Source organism: Hemitrygon akajei, chromosome 6, assembly GCF_048418815.1.
Source record: "Hemitrygon akajei chromosome 6, sHemAka1.3, whole genome shotgun sequence".
Taxonomy (NCBI): Eukaryota; Metazoa; Chordata; class Chondrichthyes; order Myliobatiformes; family Dasyatidae; genus Hemitrygon; species Hemitrygon akajei.
In genome coordinates, this window is record NC_133129.1 from 115,141,270 (window position 1) to 115,166,928 (window position 25,659).

The 25,659-nt window shown below is 42.6% G+C and overlaps 1 protein-coding gene across 8 annotated transcripts in view; it reads left to right on the forward strand.

Moving 5' to 3' along the window:
- Positions 1 to 25,659, forward strand: part of LOC140729395 (SITS-binding protein) — a 181,461-nt gene that overhangs the window by 38,377 nt on the left and 117,425 nt on the right. For all 8 annotated transcript variants that reach the window (XR_012099318.1, XR_012099319.1, XR_012099320.1 and 5 more), the window contains exons 3-4: positions 1,033 to 1,240; positions 10,590 to 10,737. Coding sequence is in view for 5 of the 8 variants with exons in the window: in XM_073049081.1 (XP_072905182.1) it covers positions 1,033 to 1,240; positions 10,590 to 10,737 (356 nt within the window). In the remaining 3 variants the exon portion in view is untranslated. The remainder of the gene's footprint in view (positions 1 to 1,032; positions 1,241 to 10,589; positions 10,738 to 25,659) is intronic.

Here is a 25,659-nt window from a genome sequence, read left to right on the forward strand (position 1 = left end):
ATTCAGTAGTTGACGAGGATGAGAGTGGTGGGCAAGTGGGTGTTTGGCGCTGTGTACCTGTGTTTGACTGCTCTTCCTCTCCTTCTCATTAGCTGCTGTCAGGGTAAAGTGCAGGAGTCTTGGGGTTCATGTTGCAAGGATTGATCGGCTAGGCTCTGGTCTCATTTTGGGGTTCACTTTGCATGTGTTCCTGGATTCTGGTTACTTTTTTTTTGTTTTTGCTGTTTTTGAGCAGTTGAATCTGGGTGATCGATGTGGACAGGGTGCTTCAGTGAAAAATGACCCTGCAGCCTGTAGTGGGTTAGTGGCAGGGCACTGAACTGAACTCAACTGAATACTGCTGGACTCCTTGTTGTTCACTCACTGTTTGTGTAATTTGTTTTTTCACATGTTGGGTGTTCAGTGTTTTCTTTGAGTGAGTTCCATGTGTTTCCTTACTTAATGGCTGTCTGCAGGAGGATGAAGCTCAGAGTTGTACTCTGTATATATACTTTCATAACGTACTTTGAACTTTAAGGTCTCGGCTGATCTTCTACCTCAATAATACGTTCTTGCACTACCCACATAACTTGATTTCCCTTAGTATCGAAAAATTTATTGATCCAGTTCTATATATAGAGCAATTAAACTCCCATCAGCCCTCTGAGTTAGAGATGTTCAAAGATGCAATTCCCTCTGGGTGAAAAAATTCTTTCTCATCTCAGTATTGAATGGCTACTCCCTATTTTGAAACTGGTTTCAGAAACATCACTTTCACATTTACTTTGTCAAGCCCGGTAAGAAATTTGTATATTTCAATGAAATCACTTCTCATTCTTCTGAAAGCAGAGCATAGATGCTTATTCTCTCTTTGTAGAACAAACCCTCTCATCTCAGGAATCAATCTGGTGAACTGGCCAATAGCTAATATTTACTCAACCTTGTATGTCTGACGCCTGTGATAAATGTGTGGGAATGAGAAGGTGTTGGGGTGGGATGAAGATGAAATCTGCTTTTGCCCTCATTTCTTCTCATGTGAATTTCTGGCATTAGGTGTGGCTGTGCGTGTTCATCAGGAAGTCCCATTACATGTTGGAATTGAGAGCAGAAAGCATTTGTGCCTGGGGATCCCACCCAATGCTGAGATGGTGCCCTTGAGGTATACGATATGTGTGAGTGACAGTCTGAGATCAGCCCATCAACAACTCGGCAGTGTGATCCCTGTGATTCAGCCTGACCAGCCTGACACCAGCATTTTATGGTAAGAAATGCTGCCACATCTGTATTAATTTCTGATGGTCATCTCACTGAAGTGTCCATGATTTCAACGCACTTATTTTCCTCTGTTTGATCATTTTAAATATACCCTTTGGTTCTGAAATAGTCCCAATAATTTGTGGAAATTTAAAAGAACAGCAGGAAGAATACAGCCCAAGTATTTTGGGGGAGCTAGGGGAACTAGGTATTAAACTGAGAGAGAAGACTGGACAGGATGTAAATTAGAGTAAGGCAAGTCAGAGACACTCAATATAGAAAGTGCAAAATTGATCTCAAAAAATGAATGTAAAGTATGGAAAGAATATGGGAATATAACAGCCAATACAAAAATGAATCCAAAGCTCTCTATGAACGTGAACAGTAAAAAAAAATTAACAAAAGGGAGAATGAAACTGATTAGGAAACAGAATGTGTCCTCGTGGAGACAAAGGCCTTGGGTAAGATATTAAATACATTTTCAATAAATATTAATATTCAACATCTGTTCTTGCTAGTGAAGGGGATGCTGCCAGTACAGTGTAAAGGAGAAGGCTGCAGTAAAGCTAGGTGGTGAAAACTGGAAGTGGTTAAAAGTTCACCAGTCCTCAAAGTAGAAAGGTCACGCAGACTGTATGGAATCTTCCTAGCCTACTGTGGGAAGGCATGGTTGAAATTGCAGAGGCTCCAATCACAGTCTTACCTTAGATATGTGGTTGTGCCAGGAGACTGGTTGCAAATGTAATACGGCTCTGTTTTAGACAATGCTGAATATAGTGACAACACTGTAGCTGATCAGTGGAGGTGATTGGTATTTTCCCTGTTAATTAGCCTTGGTGATCTCAGGGTTGAAAGTAACAAATTGGGGGTGGGAGAGACAAATCTCACAGCTATCCATCTAACACAAGTGGTGTAGAAATTTGCAATCTGAATAAGCTGAGACAAAATTAATTGGCATGTTTTAAAATAAGAGTTAATGATATTTAACATGGATTTATTTAAAACATTGTTTTTCACTAACGATTGAGTTGTTTATTGTATAATGAGGAGTTTCAAAAGGGCTTTGCACTTGATATGAATTTCAGAGTATTACATAATGTTAGATAAATCTTAAAGCCCAAGGGATTAGAGAATCAGAACCATCTTCTCTAGCACACTTAACACTAGAATCTATTATGAATTCTTTGGTGAAGTACGAAGTAAACAAATTTTGTATAGCTCACTTAGGAAGATAAAATTTATGTAAATAGGATGTTTAAGGTGATTGGAAGAAATGACTCCCATGGAAAAATAAAGAATATATAATGTACTTTGTGCATAGATGGGCTTGTTGGAATCTTGATCATCATCTTTACTTCTGGCAACGAAACTGATCAGAATAATTCAAATGCAAAACTGGCTATGGAAAAGAAAGTGTAAGATGGTGGTGAAGGGTTGCTTTTCACAGTAAAAAGAAAGCTATAGCAGCTCAGGAGTTGGAATAAGGCCTCAAAGCTGTTTTATTAAATTGGATGGGTGTACAGGGCATATTTCTAAAGACTGTAGATGACATGAAACTCTCAAGTGCAATAAGCGAGGAAATTAGAAATATCTATCAGAACAGAGACTGGAGAGTTAAGTCAAATTCATCTTCATGTGAAATGGGCGATCATGGTGCATGACCATGATTATTCTTGGCAAGTTTACTAAAGTGGTCTACCATTGCCATCTTCTGGGCAGTCTCTTTGCAAGACAAGTGGCCCAGCCATTGTGAAAACTCTGCAGAGATTATCTACCTGGTGTCAATGGTCGCATAACCAGGACTTGTGATATGCACCAACTGCTCATATGACCAATCACTACCTACTCCCATGGCTTCACCAGACCCTGATTGATGGGGGTGGGGGGAGGTCACTAAGCAGGTCCTACACCTTGCCCAAGGGCAACCTGCAGGTAGCGGAGGGAAGGAGTGCCTTACTTCTTCTTTTGGTAGAGGCATTTCTCTACCCAACCACCCAGGACAGTTGGGTAGCAGTTGAAATCTGACATGAAGAAATTTTAAGTGATATCTTCAAGATAATGAAGGAGAAAAGACAACATAATGTAGATTGTACAGTTTTAAAATGGCTGCAACACCAGAGATGTCTGAAAACATAAATCTCTGAAGTTTGAGATGGCTGTTTCAAAAAAAAGTGAGCGATTTATAATAATTTATTAATAAAGGATCTGAATACAAATGTAAACGAGCCATACTAACTCATAACTAAATAGTGGTTAGGCCTCACTGTCGGCAATGTCAAGAATCTAAAAACTTTCAAACCTACCATTACCCGAAGTCTTCTATGGGCAAGCCCCTTCTGAATCCAAATGGTCAATTCACCATGGATCCATGCATGTTGATCTCTTGGATGAGCGTCCCATGAGGGACTTTATCAAATGCCTTACTAAAATTCATGTAGACAACATCCACAACACTATCTTCATCAATTACCCTTGTCACTTCATCAAAAAAAAAATCAATCAAATTTGCAAGAAACGGCTTGCCTGCACAAAACGTATATAAAGCTGGATGAACTCAGCAGGTTGGGCAGCATCCATTGAAAGAAGCAGTCAATGTTTCGGGTCGAGACCCTTCGTCAGGACTAAAGAAGGAGGGTGCAGGGGCCCTATAAAGAAGGTGGGGGGAGGGTGGAAAACCAATCAGAGGAAAGATCAAGGGGTGGGGGAGGGGAAACAGGGAGGGGATAGGCAGGAGAGGTGAAGAAGGAATCTAAGGGGAAAGCACTATGGGTAGTAGAAGAAGGCAGAGTCATGAGAGGCAATAGGCAGCTAGAAGAGGAGACAGAGTGAAGATGGGATGGGGGAAGGGGGAAGGGAGAGGGAGGGAATTACTGGAAGTTGGAGAATTCAATGTTCATACCAAGGGGCTGGAGACTATCCAGACGGTATATGAGATGTTGTTCCTCCAACCGAAGTTTGGCCTCATCATGGCAGTAGAGGAGGCCATGTATGGACGTACCCGAATGGGAATGTGAGGAAGAGTTGAAGTGAGTGGCAACCGGGAGGTCCTGTCTGTTGTGGCAGACGGAGCGTAGGTGCTCGACGAAGCGGTCCCCCAATCTGCGTCGGGTCTCGCCGATGTAGAGGAGGCCGCACCGGGAACACCGGATGCAATAGATTACCCCAACAGGCTCACAAGTGAAGTGTTACCTCACCTGGAAGGACTGCAGTGTACTTCATGTTGCCTGCACAAAGCTGTGCTGGCTCTGTAATTGGGCCATAGTTTTCCAAATGCTCATAAATCCTATCCTTAAAAATTCTCTCCAGTAACTTCCCTACTCTTGACATAGACTGGTGGGTCTCACAGCTTCCAGGCTTATCCTGGTTCCCTTCTTGAATAATGGCACAACATTAGCTATTCACTAGTCCTTCAGAACCTCAGCTGTTGCTGGAGAGGACACAAAGATATTGATCAAGGCCCCAGTTATCTCTTCTCTTGCCTCTCTTAGTAACCTGGGTATATCCCATCAGGCCCTGAGACCTACCCACCATAATGCTCTGTAAAAGACCCAACACGATCTCCTCTTTTACTTCAAAATGCCCTAACTTATCAATACGATTAGCACAGATCTCCCTATCCTCCATGCCCTTCTTCTTGGTGAGTACTGATGTAGAGAATTCATTAAGCACCTCCAATCACATCCTTTGCATCAAAGCAAATGTTCTCTTTCTGTATCCTTGAGTGGGTCTACCCTTACCCTAGTTATTCCCTTGATGTATGTATAGAATGCCTTGGGATTCTCTTTAATTCTACTTGCCAAGCACTTCTCATGCCCCTTCCTGGCATTCCTAATTCCCTTCTTGAGATATTTTCTGGCTTCTTCATAATCCTCAAAGGCACTGTTTGATTCTAGATTCCCAAGCTTTACATAGCCTTCCTTTTACTTCTTGACTGAATTCACCACCTCTGTCAAGGACAAAGGTTATCTTATGTTGCCATCCTTGTTCTTCCTTCTGACTGGAATGTGTCTGTCCTGTTTTCTAAGCAGTTGGTCTTTAAATACCATCCATATGTCAGATGTGGGCTTACTCAGAAACAGCTGTTCCCAATTAACTGCCTAGTTCCGGCCCAATACTCTCTCAATTTGCCCTGCTCCAATTTAATACTCTCCATACTGATCCTTGTCTAAAGCTGCAGTATCTTGAAACTTAAGGAGTTGTGGTCATAGTTCTCTAACTGTTCACCCACTGAAAGGTTGGTCACCTGACCAAGCTCATTACCCAACATTAGGTCCTGTACTCTACCCTCTTCCTGGATTTGCCTTCTCTCACTGTTTCTGCTTTTTATCACTAATTTTTATTGCAACACCAACAAATTACATTCAATACAACCAGTGGCTGATTACATTTTGACTGGTTAACCCAGCCACCCCCCAACCCTCATCACCATCCCCCTCCACCCCTCATCCTCTTCCCACCCTTCTCCACCCCTCTCTTCTCCCCCCCATCCCTCTCCCCTCCACCAACCAACTGAATACTACTATATACACAGACAGAGCATTCCTATTTTAACAGAAGATCTTTTAAGTTAGATATCAAATTTATCCACATTAAAATTGTGTTTCGTCGTGCGTCATTTATTCTTGCTAATGATAGTTCCGGGTAAGAAATGTCCAAAAAAGCTCCAAAGCCAGTGAGTACTTGAAATATCATGGGGAGGTTTCCAATGCTCCCCATGACTACAATCTTCTGAGCTGCAGTCAGGTCTGCCAGCCAGACTTTGTGTGTTTTTTCCATAAGGGTACATTTAGAAGATGTACAGTGGGGTCCATTGGTAATTGTATCCCCGTTAGTTCTGTAAGAGTACTGATAACCTTCCCCCACAAACCAAAAACCCCTAGACGTTTCCATACAACATGTATAAAAGAGCCAATAGTTCTGTGGGGGCAATATGGGTCAGGAACCAGTCCCATTTGATATCTAATTCTCAGTGTTAAATATGCTGTATGACAAAATTTCAAGTGTATATACTGACGATTTGGGTTTCTCGAAGCATCGGCAGCATTATCCCAAATCACATCCCAGTCTAAGTCTTGTCCCAATTCAGATATGTCCCTATCCCAGGCTTTCATTCCTGATGTGGGCATATATTTCTGGGAGTTTAATTTATCATAGATATATGACACTATCTGTCTTGGAGCACTCTGTATCCAACTTAAAATGGGATGGTCCTTTAAGTCCTACTCCCAGGGAACCCTGTAGGCTGCACAAAATGATCTTACTCTAACGTAGAAGAAAAGAGAGTGTTTATCAATATTATATTGAGATGCCACTTCTTGAAAGCTAAGGATAGTACTTGCCCCACTAATATCTTGAACAGTAATAATATCTTTATCCTCCCAGGTTCTGTTAGTGAATAGTTTCTCCCCAGATAGAAGATGATTATTATTCCATAATGGAAAAGATTTGCTCTCACTGTTTCTGATAGTGTGGTGGTAGCCATCAATTTCTCACTTTTCACTTTTGTTGTAGCTGCACCCTGTAACATAGGTCTGGCAGTGATTGTGATTTACAGACATCATGGCACCTCTGAAGCCCATCAGTCAATTATCTCTGGGTGGAGCAAGGCACCCAAAAACCCGAGTGGCTTCTGGATCTTTTTGCTGCCCAACGCTACGATCTTTTGGTTTCTCAATCTGAGTGATGAAATTGAGTCCATGATATATATGTACGGTCTTCACTGGAAAATTCCAAACGTTTTGACATGATAGTGTCTACTATATCTTCTAAATGCAAGTATGGCAGGGTTCTATTCCTGTGAATTGTTTGTAACCCAAACAATTGGCAAGTCAAAAATTTAGAAGTGGACCAAGTTCTCAAGTGGCAGAAAATGCCTGTTATGAAAAGGATATTTGAAGGCCATAAACCTGGCACAAAATGATTTAAAAACAAATAATTTATTTATTGAGATACAGTGTGAAATACGTCCTTCCAGCCCTTTCAGCCAGACCACCTAGCAACCCCCAATTTAACCTTAGCCTAACCACAGGGCAATTTACAATAACCAACTAACCAGTATGTCTTTAGACTGTGGGTGGAAACCAGAGCGCCTAGAGAAAACCAGCACATTGCCCAGGGAAGATGTTCAGACTCCTTACAGATGACATTGGAATTGGGCACTGAACTGTGATAGCATTACACTAACTGCTACACTACCAAATTTCACAGATTTACCACCCTCTGACTAAAGTAATTTCTCCGCATCTCTGTTCTAAATGGATGTCCTTCAATCCTGAAGTTGTGCCCTCTTGTCCTGGACTCCCCTACCATGGGAAATAATTTTGCCATATCTGATCTGTTCAGGCCTTTTAATATTTGGAATGTTTCCAGGAGATTTCTCCCTCATTCTCCTGAACTCCAGGGAATACAGCCCAAGAGCTGCCAGACATTCCTCATACAGTAACCCTTTCATTCCTGTAATCATTCTCGTGAATCTTCTCTGAACCCTCTCCAATGTCAGTATATCCTTTCTAAAATAAGGAGCCCAAAACTGCACACAATACTTCGTGTGGTCTCACAAGTTCCTTATAGGGCCTCAACATCACATCCCTGCTCTTATATTCAATACCTCTAGAAATGAATGCCAACATTGCATTTGCTTTCTTCACCACCTACTCAACCTGGAGGTTAACCTTTAGGGTATCCTGCACAAGGACTCCCAAGTCCCTTTGCATCTCTGTAGTTTGAATTCTCTCCCCATCTAAATAATAGTCTGCCTGTTTATTTCTTCCACCAAAGTGCATGACCATACACTTTCCAACATTGTATTTCATTTGCCACTTCTTTGCCCATTCCCCTAAATTATCTGTCTCTGTAGACTCCCTGTTTCCTCAACACTACCTGCTCCTCCACCTATATATTTATATTCAAAAATATTTCTTTGGCTGTAAAGCTCTTTGGAGCAATTAAACATGGCAGCCATTCTCCTCCCACTCTAATACCCAATGTCCTGTTCTTCCACTTTAGCTAAGTACCATATATAGCTGAGAATATTTTTTTTTGTACTCTCTTCTGAAATCCAGTCTCATTGAAGTCAGTGGAAATGAAACCTGGAATAGAAGTATAACCACAGCCACTACATGGGCATTTGGTGCAAAAGGCCTAGGAAGAATTTTTACCCCATTGTATACACATGTTCAAAAGGTAAAAGTAAATTTATTATCAAAGTACATACATGCCACCATAAACAATCCTGAGATTCATTTTCTTGCAGGCATACTCAATAAATCTATAATAGAATAATCACTATATTAGAATCAATAAAAGACTGCATTCATCCAGTGTGCAAGAGCCAACAAACTGTGCAAATACAGAAAGAAAGAAATAATAAATAAGCAATAAATATTGACAACATGAGATGAAGAGTCCTTGAAAGTGAGTCCATAGGTTGTAGGATAATTTTAATGATGGGGCAAGTGAAGTTGAGTGAAGTTATCCTCTTTGGTTCAAGAGCCTGTTTGTTGAGGGGTAATAGCTTTTCCTGAAGCTGGTGATGTGAGTTCTGAGGCTTCTGTACCTTCTTTCTGATGGCAGCAGCGAGAAGAGAGCATGTCTTAGGTGGTGGGCGTCCCTAATGATGGATGCTGCATCCCTGCAGCAGCCATTCACGTAGATGTGCTCCATAGTGGGGAGAACTTTAACTGTGATGGACTACTTTTTGCTGGATTTTTCGTTCATGGAACCTGGTGGTTCCATGCCAGGCTGTGATGGAGCCAGTCAATATACTCTTCACTACAGATCTATAGAAGTTTGTCAAACTTCTGGATGTCATGCCGAACTTTCACAGACTCCTAGGGAAGTAAAAGCACTGCCATCCTTTCCTCACAATTGCACTTGCATGCTAGGCCCAGGACAGATTCTCCAAAATAATAACACTGAGGTTTTTAAAGTTGCTGACACCCTCCACCTGTGATTTTCTGATATCTTCCACCTGAAGTGAATAATCAACTCCTTGCTAACATTGAATAAGAGATTGTTGTTTTCAGTCTTCACCACCACCTTTGATTCAGTCTATGACAGTGGTGTTGTCAGCAAACTTGAATATGACATTGGAGCTGTGCTTAGCCACAGTCATAAATGTAAAGTGAGTAGAGCAAGGGGCTAAGCACACAGCCTTGTGGTGTACCCGTGCTTATGGAGATCGTGATGTTGCAAATCCAAACTGACTGGGGTCTGCAAGGAATGTGATTGTTTTTCCTGCCAGTACTGTTGTATGTTTAACCTAATATCATAAGATATTGTGCAGTATGAAGTCAACCTTGTAGGTTTTCAGCGTGAAACTTATTAATCCAATTATGGAAACGACTCCAGAGCTGTGCTAGAGGAGACTAGGACTATGGTGAAGTGTATGATTCTGAGTGTGACTATATCAGGCCTTGATTGGTTTGTGGGACAGGCCATCCAACTTCCAGGTACCTTTGAAATTCATGAGGATGCCTTTGCATTGTTGGATTGTTGCGTGCCTTTGACTTCTTCAGATCTGGTGCTAGGTTAATGCTGTGAAGCTTGTCCAGTTTTATTCCTATATTTATTCTTGGTGCTATTGAGTACTTACTTGTCCATTGCAGAGAAAAGTTATGATATGGATCTAATCAAAAATGGACTTGACTATAAAGTCAGTGAACTCCATTCCCTAAAATTAATTGCTGAACAAGATTGGGTTTGAGGACAATATAATGGTTAAAAGGTCACATTTAGCAAGACCAGCTTCTGTTTTCTGCTTTTACAGATTATTATTTAACCAACTTTGATTCATAAGTTATGATGCAGAGGCAACATTGCAAATCCCAATGATGCATTAGAATCCAAACCTCTTCCAGTAATCATATTAGAGTTCCTAACAGTAATACTCAAATACCTCTCACCTATGACCTTACTCACATTCACTGCTCTCCTTTCAGCTCTGAATGATTGTTTCTGTCTCCTCCTTTCTTTCTTTAATTTCTGGCTTTTCCTAAGATCTAGTCTTTTTTTATGCTATTGTCTCTTTTGCCTTTCTTTCCTTTTCTCTTTTATCCTCTCTCCTCTCTGCCTTCATCACCCAGTTTTCTCTCTCTTTAACAGTTTCCTCTCTCCCTGGTTCCTTTTGTCTTTTTGAACATGTGCTGATTATCAACACACACAGAACACTGGAGGAACTCGGTGGGTCAGGCAGCATCTATGGACCTTTTCCACAGATGCTGCCTGACCTGCTGAGTTCCTCCAGCATTTTGTGTGTGTTGCTCTGGAATTCCAGCATCTGCAGACTGTTGTGTACTTGTTGATTCTGCTTGCTTTTGTTACATATAATAGTCTGTCTCTCTTCATCTTGAGCACAGGCTACCGCTCTGGAGGTCACAAAGGGTTGCTGACATTGCATTAAGGCTGGAGCATAATCTGAAGGCTTTGTCCAGAAAACTGAAGCATCATGTTCTGGGAGAGGGAGTGATGGATCTCAGCGAACAATCTACGCTGCTACTGTCTGAGGTACAAATACCATCTGTCACAACTCAAACACACAGCCAAATATTCCACAGCAATAACAGCTAGTGATGATAAAGCAGCAATTTGTTTAATTTGTTTAATGACCCTTCTGTGACATTATACCCGAGGAAGTGGACATTTTAGGTTGTTTCTGTCTACTTGTCCCAATGACCTTTTTACACACAGTTCAGTAGTCTAATTGATTGATGTGCATTGCATCCACACCTATTCCTATTTTTGCCTGGTATTTGTTCGTATATCAGTTATCACTAGAAAATGATAAGGAGCAGGATGATAGGGATTTCTGACAGCTCTATGCCAGTCCAACTAAAGCCAGCAAAGTGGGTTGGAGATATAGGAAACTGCAGAACATGGAATCTTGAACAAGAAAGTACATGCTGGAAGGACTCAATGGATCAGGCAACATCTGTGGAGCAAAATAGACAGCTGACATTTTGGGTCAAGACCCTTCATTTAAGTTAAAGGTAGAGAGCAGATAGCCGATTAATAAGAGGTGAAAGGAAGGGGTAGGGCAAAAGCAGCAGATATTTGTTGGATACAGGTGTGGTGGGGTGATAGGCCGATGAAGGTAAGGAAAGTGGAAATAGTGACAGAGGCTGGGACCTAATAGATGGAGGCAGAGGACTGCAGATAGTGGAATCTGAAAGGAGAGGATGGTGGACCGTGGAATCAAGTGAGGGAGGTAGTTGGAGGAAGGGACCCAGTGGAAGGAGTGTAATGGGTGATGGTCAGATGGGGTGGGTGTAGAAGGTGTTATATATGTGTGGAGCAAGAACTGCAATGGAGCAGTTGGATTAAACTATTTTACTGAATCATGTTAGCCATTGTACATGCTGAACAACTTACAGTGTGGGAGCTATGAACTGGGCCCGCCAAGACAAAAAATATGTGGACTCAAAATCCTGTGCCAAAAAGAGAGTGTCCCCTGTGCATAGGATGCCCGATCATGCACACTTGCCACATTCACTCAATTGACCTAATATAGTTCGGGAGAAACTGGATGGATCAGGAGATGAAAGGAGGATAGAGGAGAAACATTTTACTGGAACATGGTACATTTTATCAGGCTGAGGACAGAATATGAGGTGCCATTACTCTGATTTGCATTTACCTCATCCAAGCAGTGGTGGAGTCCAAGAACAGACAGGCTGGTATGGAAATAGGGAGAAGAATTAAAATGGCTCGTAACTCGGAGCTCCAGATGACCGAGCGCAGGTGCTTGGAAAAGTGGTCACCTCATTTGTGCCCTGTTTCACCAGTGTAGGTGCCACATGGGGCCACTGAATGCTATAAACAAGGCCAGAGGATATACGTATGAATATCACCTCACCCTAGATGGTGGTAAAGATCAAGATGTAGCCAGATATTACACTTCCTAAAGGGGAAAGTGTCTGGGAGGGGAAGAGGTGGATAAGGAGGGATGAGCTGACAGGGAATCATGGATAGAGCGATCCCGCAGGAAGTAGAAAGGGGTGAGGAAGGGAAGATGTGGCAGCTGGTGGTATCACATTGTAGCTAGTCGAATTTGGAGAGACTGGTGAGTTGAAAGGTTGAAACAGGAGGAACTCTACCCCTGTTCTGTCTGGGAGTATGACTGGGCAAGAGCAGAAGTGTAGGAAATTGAGGAGCTGTGGATGAGGACTCCATGAGCAGCAGTGGGGAGAACCCTGTTTTCTGAAGAAGAAGAGTATTCTAGAGCAGAAGGCCTCACTCTCAATATAGATGCAGCAGAGACAAAGGATCTAAGGAAAAGGAGTGGCATCTTTACGAGTGGTTTGGAGGAGGTTAGTCTAGATAGATGGCTTGTAGTAAATGCCAGTGGATAACCTGTTTCCTAAGATGGTGACAGAGATGAGGAAAGGGGAGAGAGGTGATGGATATGGACCAGTGATTTAGAGGTCAGGGTGGAAGATGCTGGTGAATTGGTGGCTTGACTTCTCACCAGGAGACCACAGTTTGTATGGTTCAGAAATAACATTTCCCTTTCACTGATGATCAACACTGGTGCACTTCAAGGATACATGCTTAGCCCACTGCTCTACTCTCTACACCCATGATTTTGTGATCAGGCACAGCTCAAAAGCCATCTACAAGTTTGCTGACAGCATAATTATTGGCTGTATTTCAGATGGTGATGAGGAGGTGTACAGAAGTGAGATAGATCAGCTGGTTGAGTGGTGTTGCAACAACAACATTGCACTTAACATCAGCAAGACCAAGGGAATGATAGTGGACTTCAGCAAGGGAAAGTTGAGGGAACACGCACCAGTCTTCAGAGGGATCAGAAATGGAAATGGTGAGCAGTTTCAAGTTTCTGGGTATCAACGTCTCTAAGGATTAATCCTAGGCCCACCATATCAATGCAATTACAAAGCAAGCACAACAGTGACTATATTTCATTAGGAGTTTGAGGAGAATTGATATGTCAGCAAAGACACTTGCAAATTTCTACAGATGTATCATGGAGAGTATTCTAACTGGTTGCATCACCATCTGGTTTGGTAGGGCAAGAATTGGAAAAAGCTGCAGAAAGTTGTGAACTCAGCCAGCTATATCATGGGCAATAGTCCTCCCAGCATCCAAGATACCTTAAAAAGGTGCTGCCTCAAAAAGGTAGCATCCATCATTAACGGCCCCAATTACCTATGACATGCCTTCTTCCCATTGCTACCATCAAGAAGGAGGTACAGGAGCCTAAAGACATGCACTCAATATTTTAGGAACAGCTTCATCTCTCTGCCATCAGATTTCTGAATGGACACACTACTTGATTTTCTCTCTTTTTGCACTACTTATTTAATTGTATTTATTTTTTCTATTATTATGTATTGCAATGTACTGTTGCTGCAAAACAAAAAAATTCACAACATATGATGATGATACATGTTATATATCTAATGCTATATTACTGACCACCCAACAGTCCAAGGGATTTAGAGGAACAAACTTATAAATGGATCGCAGACTGTTAGAAGAAACGAGGTTGCTATAATAGGTGATTTGAACTTTCCACATATTGACTGGGAATCCCATACTGTAAAAGGACTCGATGGGATAGAGTTTGTCAAATGTGTTCAGGAAAATTTCCTTAATGAGTACATAGATGTCCCAATGAGAGAGTTTGCAATACTGGATGTGCTATTAGGGAATGAGACAGGGCAGGTGACAGAAGGTTGTGTAGGGGAACACTTTGCATCTAGTGAGCACCATACCATTAGTTTCAAAGTGAATAGAGATCATCTCTGGATTACTACCTGAGCCACATGCAAATTGGCGTAGGGTCAAGAAGATTTGAGAATTAAATGTGTGGCTCAAGGATTGGTCTAGGAGAAATGGATTTGAATTCATGGGAAATTGGCACTGGTATTGGGGAAGGAGGGAGCTGTTTCAATGGGATAGGCTCCACCTGAACAGTGATGGGATCTGGATCCTAGTGAATCGCATAACTAGGGCTGTAGATAGGGCTTTAAACTAAATAGTAGGGGGGTGGGGTGGGCTCAACAGATCGGAGAAGTGTAGATAAAGTAAAAAAGAAAAGTGTGCATAAAGATAAAGAAAAAGTAAAAGATAAAAAAAGAGAAGTAAGAGTGGGGTGAAGTGCAAAAGAGTAAAGATTACAAAATTTTAAAGGCACAATGAGTGTAAAGGCACTTTATTTGAATGCCTGTAGTATTCAAAACAAGGTCAGCAAACTTGTGGCACAAATCAGTACAAAGAGGTATGATTTAATGGCCATCACAGAGACGTGGTTACAGGGTGGAAGGGATTGGGACTAAATATCCAAGGATATCAGGTAATACAGAAGGATGGGCAGGAAGGTAAGGGAGGTAGGGTAGCGCTCTTAATTAAAGATCAGATCAGGGCAATAGTGAAAGACAATGTAAGATCTAAGGATCAGAATGTTGAATCCATCTGGGTAGAGATTAGGAACAGTAAAGGGGAAGAAAAATCACTGGTGAGAGTTGTCTATAGGCCACCGAATAATAAAATTACAGGTAATAAACGAGAAATATCTGAGGCATGTAAGAATGGAACAGCAGTTATCATGGGGGCCTAACTTGCACATAGATTGGGTGAATCAAGTTGGTTGAGACAGGCTTGAGGAGGACTTCATAGAATGCATCCGTGATGGCTTTTTTGAACAGCATGTTACTGAACCTGCAAGGGAATGTGCTATCTTCGATCTGGTCCTGTGTCAATGAGACAGGTAATTACTTCCGGGCATCTAGGCATGACTCGAGTAGCAGCAGAACTCAAGTAAATATTCCCATTTCAGCCTGATACAGCTAAAAAGCACAACTGCTTCCAAGGTCAGTACAGTCAATAAAGATGTCTTTATGTGTTTAAACAAACTATCACTGCTTAAAACCAATGGAAACAACACCGATTGTGGTTGGAAGGGCCCACAGAGAAAACCTCGGAGGAAGCACGGGTGTAGATCTGGATTACAAGAATGTTTAAGGAAACAGAGTTTTAAACTCCCTATACCAATGATCTTGCTGGCAACATGCAGTCTCTGGTGAATAAAATTGATGCTCTCAGAGCTGTGGTGCTGAATCAGAGGGCATTAGGACCACATGTGTCCTTTGTTTCATGGAATTCTGGTTAACCCCTTCCATACCGGATGCAGTGATTCAGATTGACGGGTTTACTATACACCGTCAGGATAGATCTATAGAGTCTCTCAAAAGCAGAGGAGTTCTCCGGGGTCATTTTGGTAGCAGTGTACATTCCACCTCAGGCCAATGTCAATCAGGCTTTAGATGATCTGAGCAATGGGATCAACATGCCAAATCAGCGCACCCTAACGCCTTCACCATTGTTTTGGGAGATTTTAACCAGGCCAGTCTGAAAAAAATCACTAAGCAACTACCATAAACAGATCACTTGCAATACCAGAGGAAACAACACACTGGACCATTTCTACACCACCATCCAGAATGCCTACCGTACTATTCCACACCCTCACTTCAGGAAATATGATCACTGAGCTATACTTCTAATCCCTGAGTATAGGCAGAGATGAAGACTGCAGCACCAGCAGTGAGGACCAAGAAGATATGGACTAGAGAAGCACAGGAGCACTTACAGGACTGCTTTGAATCGGTGGACTGGACTGTATTCAGGGATTCATCTTCAAACCTGGATGAGTATGGTGCAGTTGTTACTGACTTCATTAAAACCTGTGTGGATGAGTGCGTGCCCACAAAGATTTACTCTACATTCTCAAACCAAAAGCCGTGGATGAACCAGGAGGTACATCGTCTGCTGAAGGCTAGATCTGTGGCATTCAAGTCTGGCAACCCAGGCCTGTACAAGAAAACAAGGTATGATTTGCGGAGGGCTATTTCAAGGGTGAAGAGACAATTTTGAACAAGGTTGGAGGCAACATCGGATGCATGACAACTCTGGCAGGGACTGCAAGACATTACTTCCTACAAGGCGAAACCCAATAGCATGAATGGCAGCGATGCTTCACTACCAAATGAACTCAATGCCTTCTATGCACGCTTTGAAAGGGAGAACACAACTACAGCTGTAAAGATCCCTTCTGCACCTGATGAGCCTGTGATCTGTCTCAGAGGCAGATGTTAGGCTGTCTTTAAAGAGAGTGAACCCTCACAAGGCAGAAGGTCCCAATGGAGTACCTGGTAAGGCTCTGAAAACCTGTGCCAACCAACTAGCAGGAGAATTCAAGGATATTTTCAACCTCTCAATGCTAGGGGCGGAAGTTCCCACTTGCTTCTAAAAGGAAAAAATTATACCAATGCCTAAGAAGAATTATGTGGGTAGCCTTAATGACTCACTTGGTAGCACTCACATCGACGGTGATGAAATGCTTTGAGAGGTTGGTTATGACTAGACTGAACTCCTGCCTCAGCAAGGATCTGGACCCATTGCAATTTGCCTATAGCCACAATAGGTCAACAGCAGACGCAATCTCAATGGCTCTCCACACGGCTTTAGACCACCTGGAAAACACAAACACCTACGTCAGGATGCTGTTCATCGACTATAGCTCAGCATTTAACACAACCATTCCCACTATCCTTTTGATAAGTTACAGAACCTGGGCCTCTGTACCTCCCTCTGCAATTAGATCCTCAACTTCCTAACCAGAAGACTATAGTCTGTGTGGATTGGTGATAACGTATCCTCCTCGCTGATGATCAACACAGGCACACCTCAGGGGTGTGTGCTTAGCCCATTGCTCTACTCTCTATATACACATGACTGTGTGGCTAGGCATAGCTCAAATACCATCTATAAATTTGCTGATGATACAACCATTGTTGGTAGAATCTCAGGTGGTGATGAGAGGGCGTACAGGAGAGAGATATGCCAACTAGTGGAATGGTGCCACATCACAACCTGGCACTCAATGTCAGTTAGACAAAAGAGCTGATTGTGGACTTCAGGAAGGGTAAGAAGAAGGAACACATACCAATTCTCATAGAGGAATCAGGAGTGAAGAGAGTGAGCAGCGTTAAGTTCCTGAGTGTCAAGATCTCTGAGGATCTAATCTGGTCCCAACATATCAATGTAGTTATAAAGAAGGCAAGACAGTGGCTATACTTTATTAGGAGTTTGAAGAGATTTGGCATGTCAACAAATACATTCAAAAACTTCTATAGTTGTACCGTGGAGAGCATTCTGACAGGCTGCATCACAGTCTGGTTTGGAGGGGCTACTGCACAGGACCGGAAGAAGCTGCAGTAGGTTGTAAATCTAGTCAGCTCCATCTTTGGCACTAGCCTACAAAGTTCCCAGCGGTGTCTCAGAAAGGCGGTGTCCATTATTAAGGACCTCCAGCACCCAGGGCATGCCCTTTTCTCACTGTTACCATCAGGTAGGAGATACAGAAGCCTGAAGGCACACACTCTGCGATTCAGGAACAGCTTCTTTCCACTCTGCCATCTGATTCCTAAATGGACATTGAATCTTTAGACACTACCTCGCTTTTTTTTAATATACAGTATTTCTGTTTTTCCACATTTAAAAAAAATCTATTCAATATATGTAATTGATTTGTTTGTTTACTTACTATTATTTTATTTATTATTATTTTTTTCTCTGCTAGATTATGTATTGCATTGAACTGCTGCTGCTAAGTTAACAAATTTCATGTCACATGCCGGTGATAAAAAATCTGATTCTGAATTTTTTTTTAGCAATCTTGCAGTTGGGGATCCTCTTGGAAAGAGTGATCACATTATGATTGAGTTTCTCATACAAATCATGCAATAGTTTGATCTAAAACCAGTGTATTATGCTAAACAATGGGATGAAGGAGGATTTGGCTAGAGTAGACTCGGAACACAGCATGTACTGGGACAGTTGAACAGTGGAAGACTTTCAAAGAGATCTTGCATTGTGTGAACTTAAATTCACTGGACCAATAACCACACTACAAACAGTTCTTTACTTTATCCTTTTCACCAGTTTATTTGTTCGAACTCAGCTGGCGAGAAATTCGGTGTCACACACCACAGGGTGACAGACTTCCTCTCCCTCTGGGGGCTCGTGTCAAACCTCTAACAGGTTATATACAGCAACATCTTTTCAGTTCAAAGGAACCATCATTATCCATATATGGAATTGTTTTCCGGTTCTTAGTTGTGGAACTACAAGGTACAGAGGGTGAGAGAAAGGAGTAATCAGCCTTGGAGTTTCTATCAGACAGCTCCGTCCTTGATTAAAACAGAGAAGCAATTTACCAGACAATTCTGCCAGGCAGACACCACTCAGTCACGCTGGCAGAGTACATTTTTGCTGAAATCGTTAACCCCTTACTATCCCAATTCCCTTAAAACTTCATCAATTGTGCTCAACAAAAGTATATTCCAGTTAAAAGCAAGGACAAGTAAGAGTGGGGAGAGCCAGCCTTGGATAACTTAAGGAGATAAAAGAAGACACCAAACTGAAAGCTCATCTGTACATAGTCACCAAGAGTAGTGGGAAACTGAAAGAATGGGAAATATTAAAAAGTCAAAAAGAACCACTAAGCAAACTAGTAAAAAATATAAAAATGGATTGTAAAAGTTTTTAATAATTATATCAAGCGGAAAAGGGTGGTTAAAGATACTTGGTGGATCAGAAGGGAGAACTGATATTGGGTAATGAAATGGCCGAGGCTTTGAATCACTATTTTGTGTTGGTCTTCACAGTGGAGGAGATGTCTAACATGCCAAACAGAGGTGATATGGATGCGATGGGGTGGGGGGGTGGTGAGGACTTCAATACAATAACTATTACTAAAGAGTAGTGCTGAGCAAACTTGTGGGCCTGAAGATAGACAAGTCCCCTCATCCTGATGGAATGCATCCCAGGTTACTGAAAGAAATGGCAGAAGTTATAGTAGAGGCTTTGGTGATAATTTACCAAAATTCTCTGGACTCTGGCAAGTCCCAGTGGATTGAAAGATGGTGAATGTCATGCCATTGGTCAAAAAAGGATGTACGCAAATTGCACATAACTATAGGCCAGTTAGTTTAACATCTGTAGTTGAGAAAATGCTTGAAGCTATCATTAAGAAGAAATAGCAAGGCATCTGGAAAGAAATGGATCCATCAGGCAGATACAGCATGAATTCAGCAACGGCAGGTCCTGTTTAACAAACTTACTGGAGTTCTTTGAGGATTCAGTGAGCATAGTGGATAGAAGGGAACAGATGGACGTTATTTACTTGGATTTCCAGAAGGCGTTGAATAAGGTGCCAAATAGAAGACTCATCCATAAGATAAGGATGCAGAGTTGGGGGTGATGTTTTAGCATGGATAGAGGATTGGTTAGCTAATTGAAGACAATGAGTTGGGATACATGGGTGTTACTCTAGTTGGCGATCAGTGGTGAGCAGTGTGCCGCATGGGTCGGTGCTGGGCCTGTAACTATTCATGATATATTTTAACGATCTGGAAGATGGGACCATGTGTAGTGTTTGTTGATGACACTAAATTGAGTGGAAAAGAAAGTTATGCTGAAGATAAGGAGAGTCTGCAGAGAGATACTGTATAAACAGGTTAAGTGAGTGGGGAAGGGTCTGGCAGATGGAGTACGATCTTGGTAAATGCGAGGTCATCCATTTTGGAAGGAAAAATGGAAGATCAGATATTATTTAAATGGTTAAACACGAGGAAATCTGCTGATGCTGGAAATTCAAGCAACATACACAAAATGCTGGTGGAACGCAGCAGGCCAGGCAGCATCTATAGGAAGAAGTACAGTCAACGTTTCAGGCTGAGACCCTTTGTCAGGACTAACTGAAGGAAAAGATAGTAAGAGATTTGAAAGTGGGAGGGGGAGATCTGAAATGATAGGAGAAGACAGGAGGGGGAAGGATGAAGCTAAGAGCTGGAAAGGTGATTGGCAAAAGGGATACAGAGCTGGAGAAGGGAAAGGATTATGGGATGGAAGGCCTAGGGAGAAAGAAAGGGGAAGGGGAGCACCAGAGGGAGATGGAGAACAGGCAAGGAGTGGTTTGAGAGGGGCAGAGAGAGAGAAAAAAAGGGAGGGGATAATAAATAAATAAAGGATGGGGTAAGAAGGGGAGGAGGGGCATTAATGGAAGTTAGAGAAATCAATGTTCATGCCATCAGGTTGGAGGCTATCCAGACAGAATATAAGGTGGTGTTCCTCCAACCTGAGTGTGGCTTCATCTTGACAGTAGAGGAGGCCATGGATAGACATATCAGAATGGGATGTGGAATTAAAATGTGTGGCCACTGGGAGATCCTGCTTTCTCTGGCGGACAGAGTGTAGGTGTTCAGCAAAACAGTCTCCCAGTCTGCGTCTTTTTTTTCTCTCTCTGCCCCTCTCACAATCATTCCTTACATGTTCTCCATCTCCCTCTGGTGCTCCCCTCCCCCTTTCTTTCTCCCTCGGCCTCCCGTCCCATGATCCTTTCCCTTCTCCAGCTCTGTATCCCTTTTGCCAATCACCTTTCCAGCTCTTAGCTTCACCCCTCCCCCTTCTGCTTTCTCCTATCATTTTGGATTTCCCCTTCCCCCTCTCACAAATAACTTACTATCTTTTCTTCCAGTTAGTCCTGACAAAGGGTCTCGGCCCGAAACGTCGACTGTACTTCTTCCTATAGATGCTGCTTGGTCTGCTGCATTCCACCAGCATCTTGTGATTATTTAAATGGTAAAAGATTGTAGCATGCTGCTGTGCAGAAGGATTTGGGAGTGCTTGTGCATTAATCACAAAAGGTTGGTTTTCAGCAGGCCATCAAGAAGGCAACTTGAATGTTGGCCTTCATAGCTAGAGGGATTAAACTTAAGAGTAGGGAGGTTATGCTGCAACTATACAGGGTTACATACAGAGAAGAACCCTGTGTAGGGTCAACCCACGGAAGGCTGCTGGGCCAGACTACATCCCCGGTAGAGTGCTCAGAGGATGTGCAGACCAGCTTGCAGATGTTCTCACTGACATCTTCAACATCTCCCTGAGCAGCGCCACCATTCCAACGTGCTTCAAGGCTGCCACCATCGTCCCTGTGCCGAAGAAGTCTTCAGTGTCCTGCCTAAATGACTACCGTCCCATTGCACTTACATCCATCATCATGAAATGTTTCGAGAGGCTCATCATGAGGTATATCAAGACCCTGCTGCCCCCCTCACTGGACCCCCTGTAGTTTGCGTACCGTCCCAAACACTCAGCAGATGACGCCATTGCCATCATCCTCCACCTGGCCCTAACCTACCTGGACAAAAAAGACACATATGTTTGGATGCTGTTCATAGACTTCAGTTCAACATTCAACACAATCATCCCTCAGAAACTGATTGGAAAGCTGAGCCGACTGAGCCTGAACACCTCCCTCTGCAACTGGATCCTAGCTGACGAGTCAGCTTACAGAGAGGAGGTGCAGCGGCGAACGGACTGGTGCAGAGCCAACAACCAGTCTCTGAATGCGAACAAAACAAAAGAGATGGTTGTTGACTTCAGGAGGGCATGGAGCAACCACTTCCCGCTGAACATCGACGGCTCCTCAGTAGAGATCATTAAGAGCACCAAATTTCTTGGTGTTCACCTGGCGGAGAACTTCACCTGGTCCCTCAACACCAGCTCCATAGCAAAGAAAGCCCAGCAGCGTCTCTACTTTCTGTGAAGGCTGAGGAAAGTCCATCTCCCACCCCCCATCCTCATCACATTCTACAGAGGTTGTATTGAGAGCATCCTGAGCAGCTGCATCACTGCCTGGTTTGGAAATTGCACCATTTCGGATCGCAAGACCCTGCAGCGGATAGTGAAGTCAGCTGAGAAGATCATCAGGGTCTCTCTTCCCGCCATCACGGATGTTTAGACTACACGCTGCATCCGCAAAGGAAACAGCATTATGAAGAACCCCATGCACCCCTCATACGATCTCTTCTCCCTCCTGCCGTTTGGGAAAAGGCTCCGAAGCATTCGGGCTCTCACGACCAGACTATATAACAGTTTCTTCCCCCAAGCTATCAGACTCCTCAATACCCAGAGCCTGGGCTGACACCTTGCCCTATTGTCCTGTTTATTATTTATTGTAATGCCTGCACTGTTTTTGTGCACTTTACGCAGTCCTGTGTAGCTTTCTCTGTGTTTTTTTTACGTAGTTCAGTCTAGTTTTGTACTGTGTCATGTAACACCATGGTCCTGAAAAACATCGTCTCATTTTTACTATGTACTGTACCAGCAGTTATGGTCAAAATGACAATAAAAGTGACTTGACTTGACAACTGGTAAGGCCACATCTGGAGTACTGTGTGCAGTTCTGGACTCCATTCTTGAGGAACGATATACTGGCTTTAGAGGCACTGCACAGGAGGTTCACCGGGTTGATTCCAGAGATGAGGGGGTTAGACTAAGAGGAGAGATTGAGTTGTCTGGTACTGTACACACTGGAATTCAGAAAAATTGGAGGAGATCTTATAGAAACATATAAAATTATGAAAGGGATAGATAAGATAGAGGCAGGAATGTTGTTTCCACTGGAAGGTGAGACTGGAACTAGGGGACATAGCCTCAAGATTCAGGAGAGTAGATTTAGGACAGAGATGAGGAGAAACTGTTTGTCCCAAATAGTGATGAATCTAGAATTCTCTGCTCAATGAAACAGTGGAGGCTACCTCAGTAAATATATTTAACCCAGGGTTGGATAGATTTTTGCATAGTAGGGGAATTAGGGGGTAAAGGCAGATAGGTGGAGATGAGTCCATGTCAGTTCAGCCATGATGTTATTGATTAGCCATGTGGCCTACCCCTGCTCCTATTTCTTATGTCCTTATAGGTCTGATTCGCATTAGGGTTAATGCGCATTAGGGTTAGGGTAACCCTAATGCGGGTTGAGATTCAAAATTGGAGAAGGACCAATTCTGATGGTATCAGAAATGATTTGGCAAGTGTGGATTAGGTCAGGCTGTTTTCTGGCAAAGGTAGACTTGGTAAGTGGGAGGCCTTCAAGTGAGATTTTGAGAGTACAAAGCTTGTATGTACTTGTCAGAATAAAAAGTAAAGCTAAGGCTACGTGCACACTAGACCGGATAATTTTGAAAATGCCGGTTTCATGTAAAAATGATAGGTGTTCACACTATGCGTTTTAAAAAATATCTCTGTCCACATTAAAATGGATGTTTCGACGAATCTCCTCCTACTGCACATGCGCAGGACACATCTACCGAAAACAAGCGACATGTTTGGTGTTGAATCTCGCCGTGAAAGACTTGCTGCGCAGTTACAGATGAGAAAAACTTAAGCGACGGACAGCTGTTGGCTCCCGCACAGGAGGACTTGAAAGTAAAAAAAAAACAAATACTGGAGCGTACGGAGGCAACCGACAGGGAGTTCACGGACAGTGTGACCCGGCTGACGACGAACATTGAAAAACTGACAAACTCTGTTGCATTAATAAAGCCCCTTGTTAAATGTATAAAACATGTCTGCATCAGTATTATCTTGTATTTCCATACAATGTTACATTAGGCTGTTACACAGCTATTGTCTGAGAAGTACTTGCATAAATAGGTAAACAACCTTCATATGAGCAAGGACAGAAAACAGGGCAAAGTGAGTATACTTATTTATCCAGTAAGTTATGGGTCAAAGTATTTAGTGAGTACATTTCTAAATTATGTCTCGTTGCCATCTGTTCTGAAATTGTTAGGTTGCATTCAAGAAAACAATGAAATGGCACGCTGCTGTCACTATCTGTTCCGGCACGTCATGACTGTGTTTTTAGATTTCTCTGGTTACCCCGTCCACACTGCTCCAGCCTAGCGGCGTTTTCAAAATTACACACTCTGGAGAGCGTTTCTGAAAATCTCCGGTTTCGGGGGACGAAAACGCCATTTTATTGTGGATGGAGGGTAAAAACAAAGAGAAAAAGCTTCGGTTACGGATTTATCCGGCGTAGTGTGGACGTAGCCTAAGTGTAGGGAACCTTGGTTTTCAAGAGGTAATGCCCTCGTTAAGAGAAAGAGAGATGCATTGCAGTTAAGTAGAAACAAAGGAGATGTTTATGGAGTAAAAGAAATGCAGGAATGCACTTAAGGAAGAAATCAGGATGACTAAAAGGAGGCATCAAATTGCACTAGCAGACAAGATGAGGAAGAACCCTGAGAGGTTCTACATGAATGTTAAGAGCAAAAGGATTGTGAGGTCATACGTCTAAACCAATTGCTAATCCTGTCTTCAGGGACACCCTGAGAGTGTTGGCTCAGTTCAGAAAGCATAGTGTTCTCCATGGCTTATCTCTTTGAAGTCCTATTCTACATAATCATCTCTTCCAGCCTTCTATACATGATTAAATATTTCAAGACTGGTGCAGAAAAGGCATCAGATGCTTTAAAGATTTTTTTTTTTAAGACAACTGCTTTGCATCATTTGAACAACTGTCTGCAAAGTTTAATCTACCCAACACTCATTTCTTTAGATATTTGCAAATTAAACATTTTATCTGCCCTCTGATAACAAACTTCCTTCCCTGAGACACCCAACACAAATGTCATTGATATGTTTCTCTGTATGAATCAATTCCACAAAGGTCTAGTATCTATTATCTGCGGCAAGCTGACGGCTCTGAGGCGAGCCTCTCTTGACAAAATGAAAACTGCCTGGGAGCAAAATTTAAATTTTTCAATGTCAGATGAGGTATGGGATGAAGTCCTCAAATTAGTTAACTCAACCTCTTTATGTGCCTGCCACTGCCTGTTACAGTTCAAGGTCATACACAGGGCCCATATGTCTAAAACTAAATTATCTTGCATTTACCCAGATGTTAATCCCTGTTGCGACAAATGCAAAAGGGGCAAGGCTTCCCTTATCCTTATGTACTGGACATGCCCTAGTTCAGAAAAATACTGGAAAAATGTCTTCCAAACTCTATCCCAAATACTTAATTACAATTTGGAACCCAACCCTTTTCGGCACCTCCAGAGAGGGGGATGCGCACCTAAGTCCGACTAAACGTCGCATGCTGTCTTTTGTCTTTCTTTTAGCCAAGTGTGTAGTTTTGCTCAGGTGGAGGGATGCTGCCCTGCCCACCCATGCTCAGTGGCTCAGGGACATCATGTCCAGTCTACACCTTGAGAAGATCCACTATTCAATCCTCAATTTGGACATGAAAATCCAAAAGGTGTGGGGACTCTTTCTGGAATATTTTCAAAATTTGCAGCCAGACTAAACGTCCGTTCTCTCTCCCTTTCCTCAGTACATAAATCCCTGACCTCCAGCATTTTCCGGTAAAACTCCTCGGACTCATTTGTTGTCATACAACAACCTATGTATTAGAAAAATACACCTTCTCTATACCAATGCAGCTCTGTGGGGACAGAGGTTCTGTTTAACCCTTTATGCCAATGCATTGATGGCTTGGAGTTGCAGACTGGGAGGGGTGGGGCGATAAAGCATGTTTGCACTATGGGCGCATCT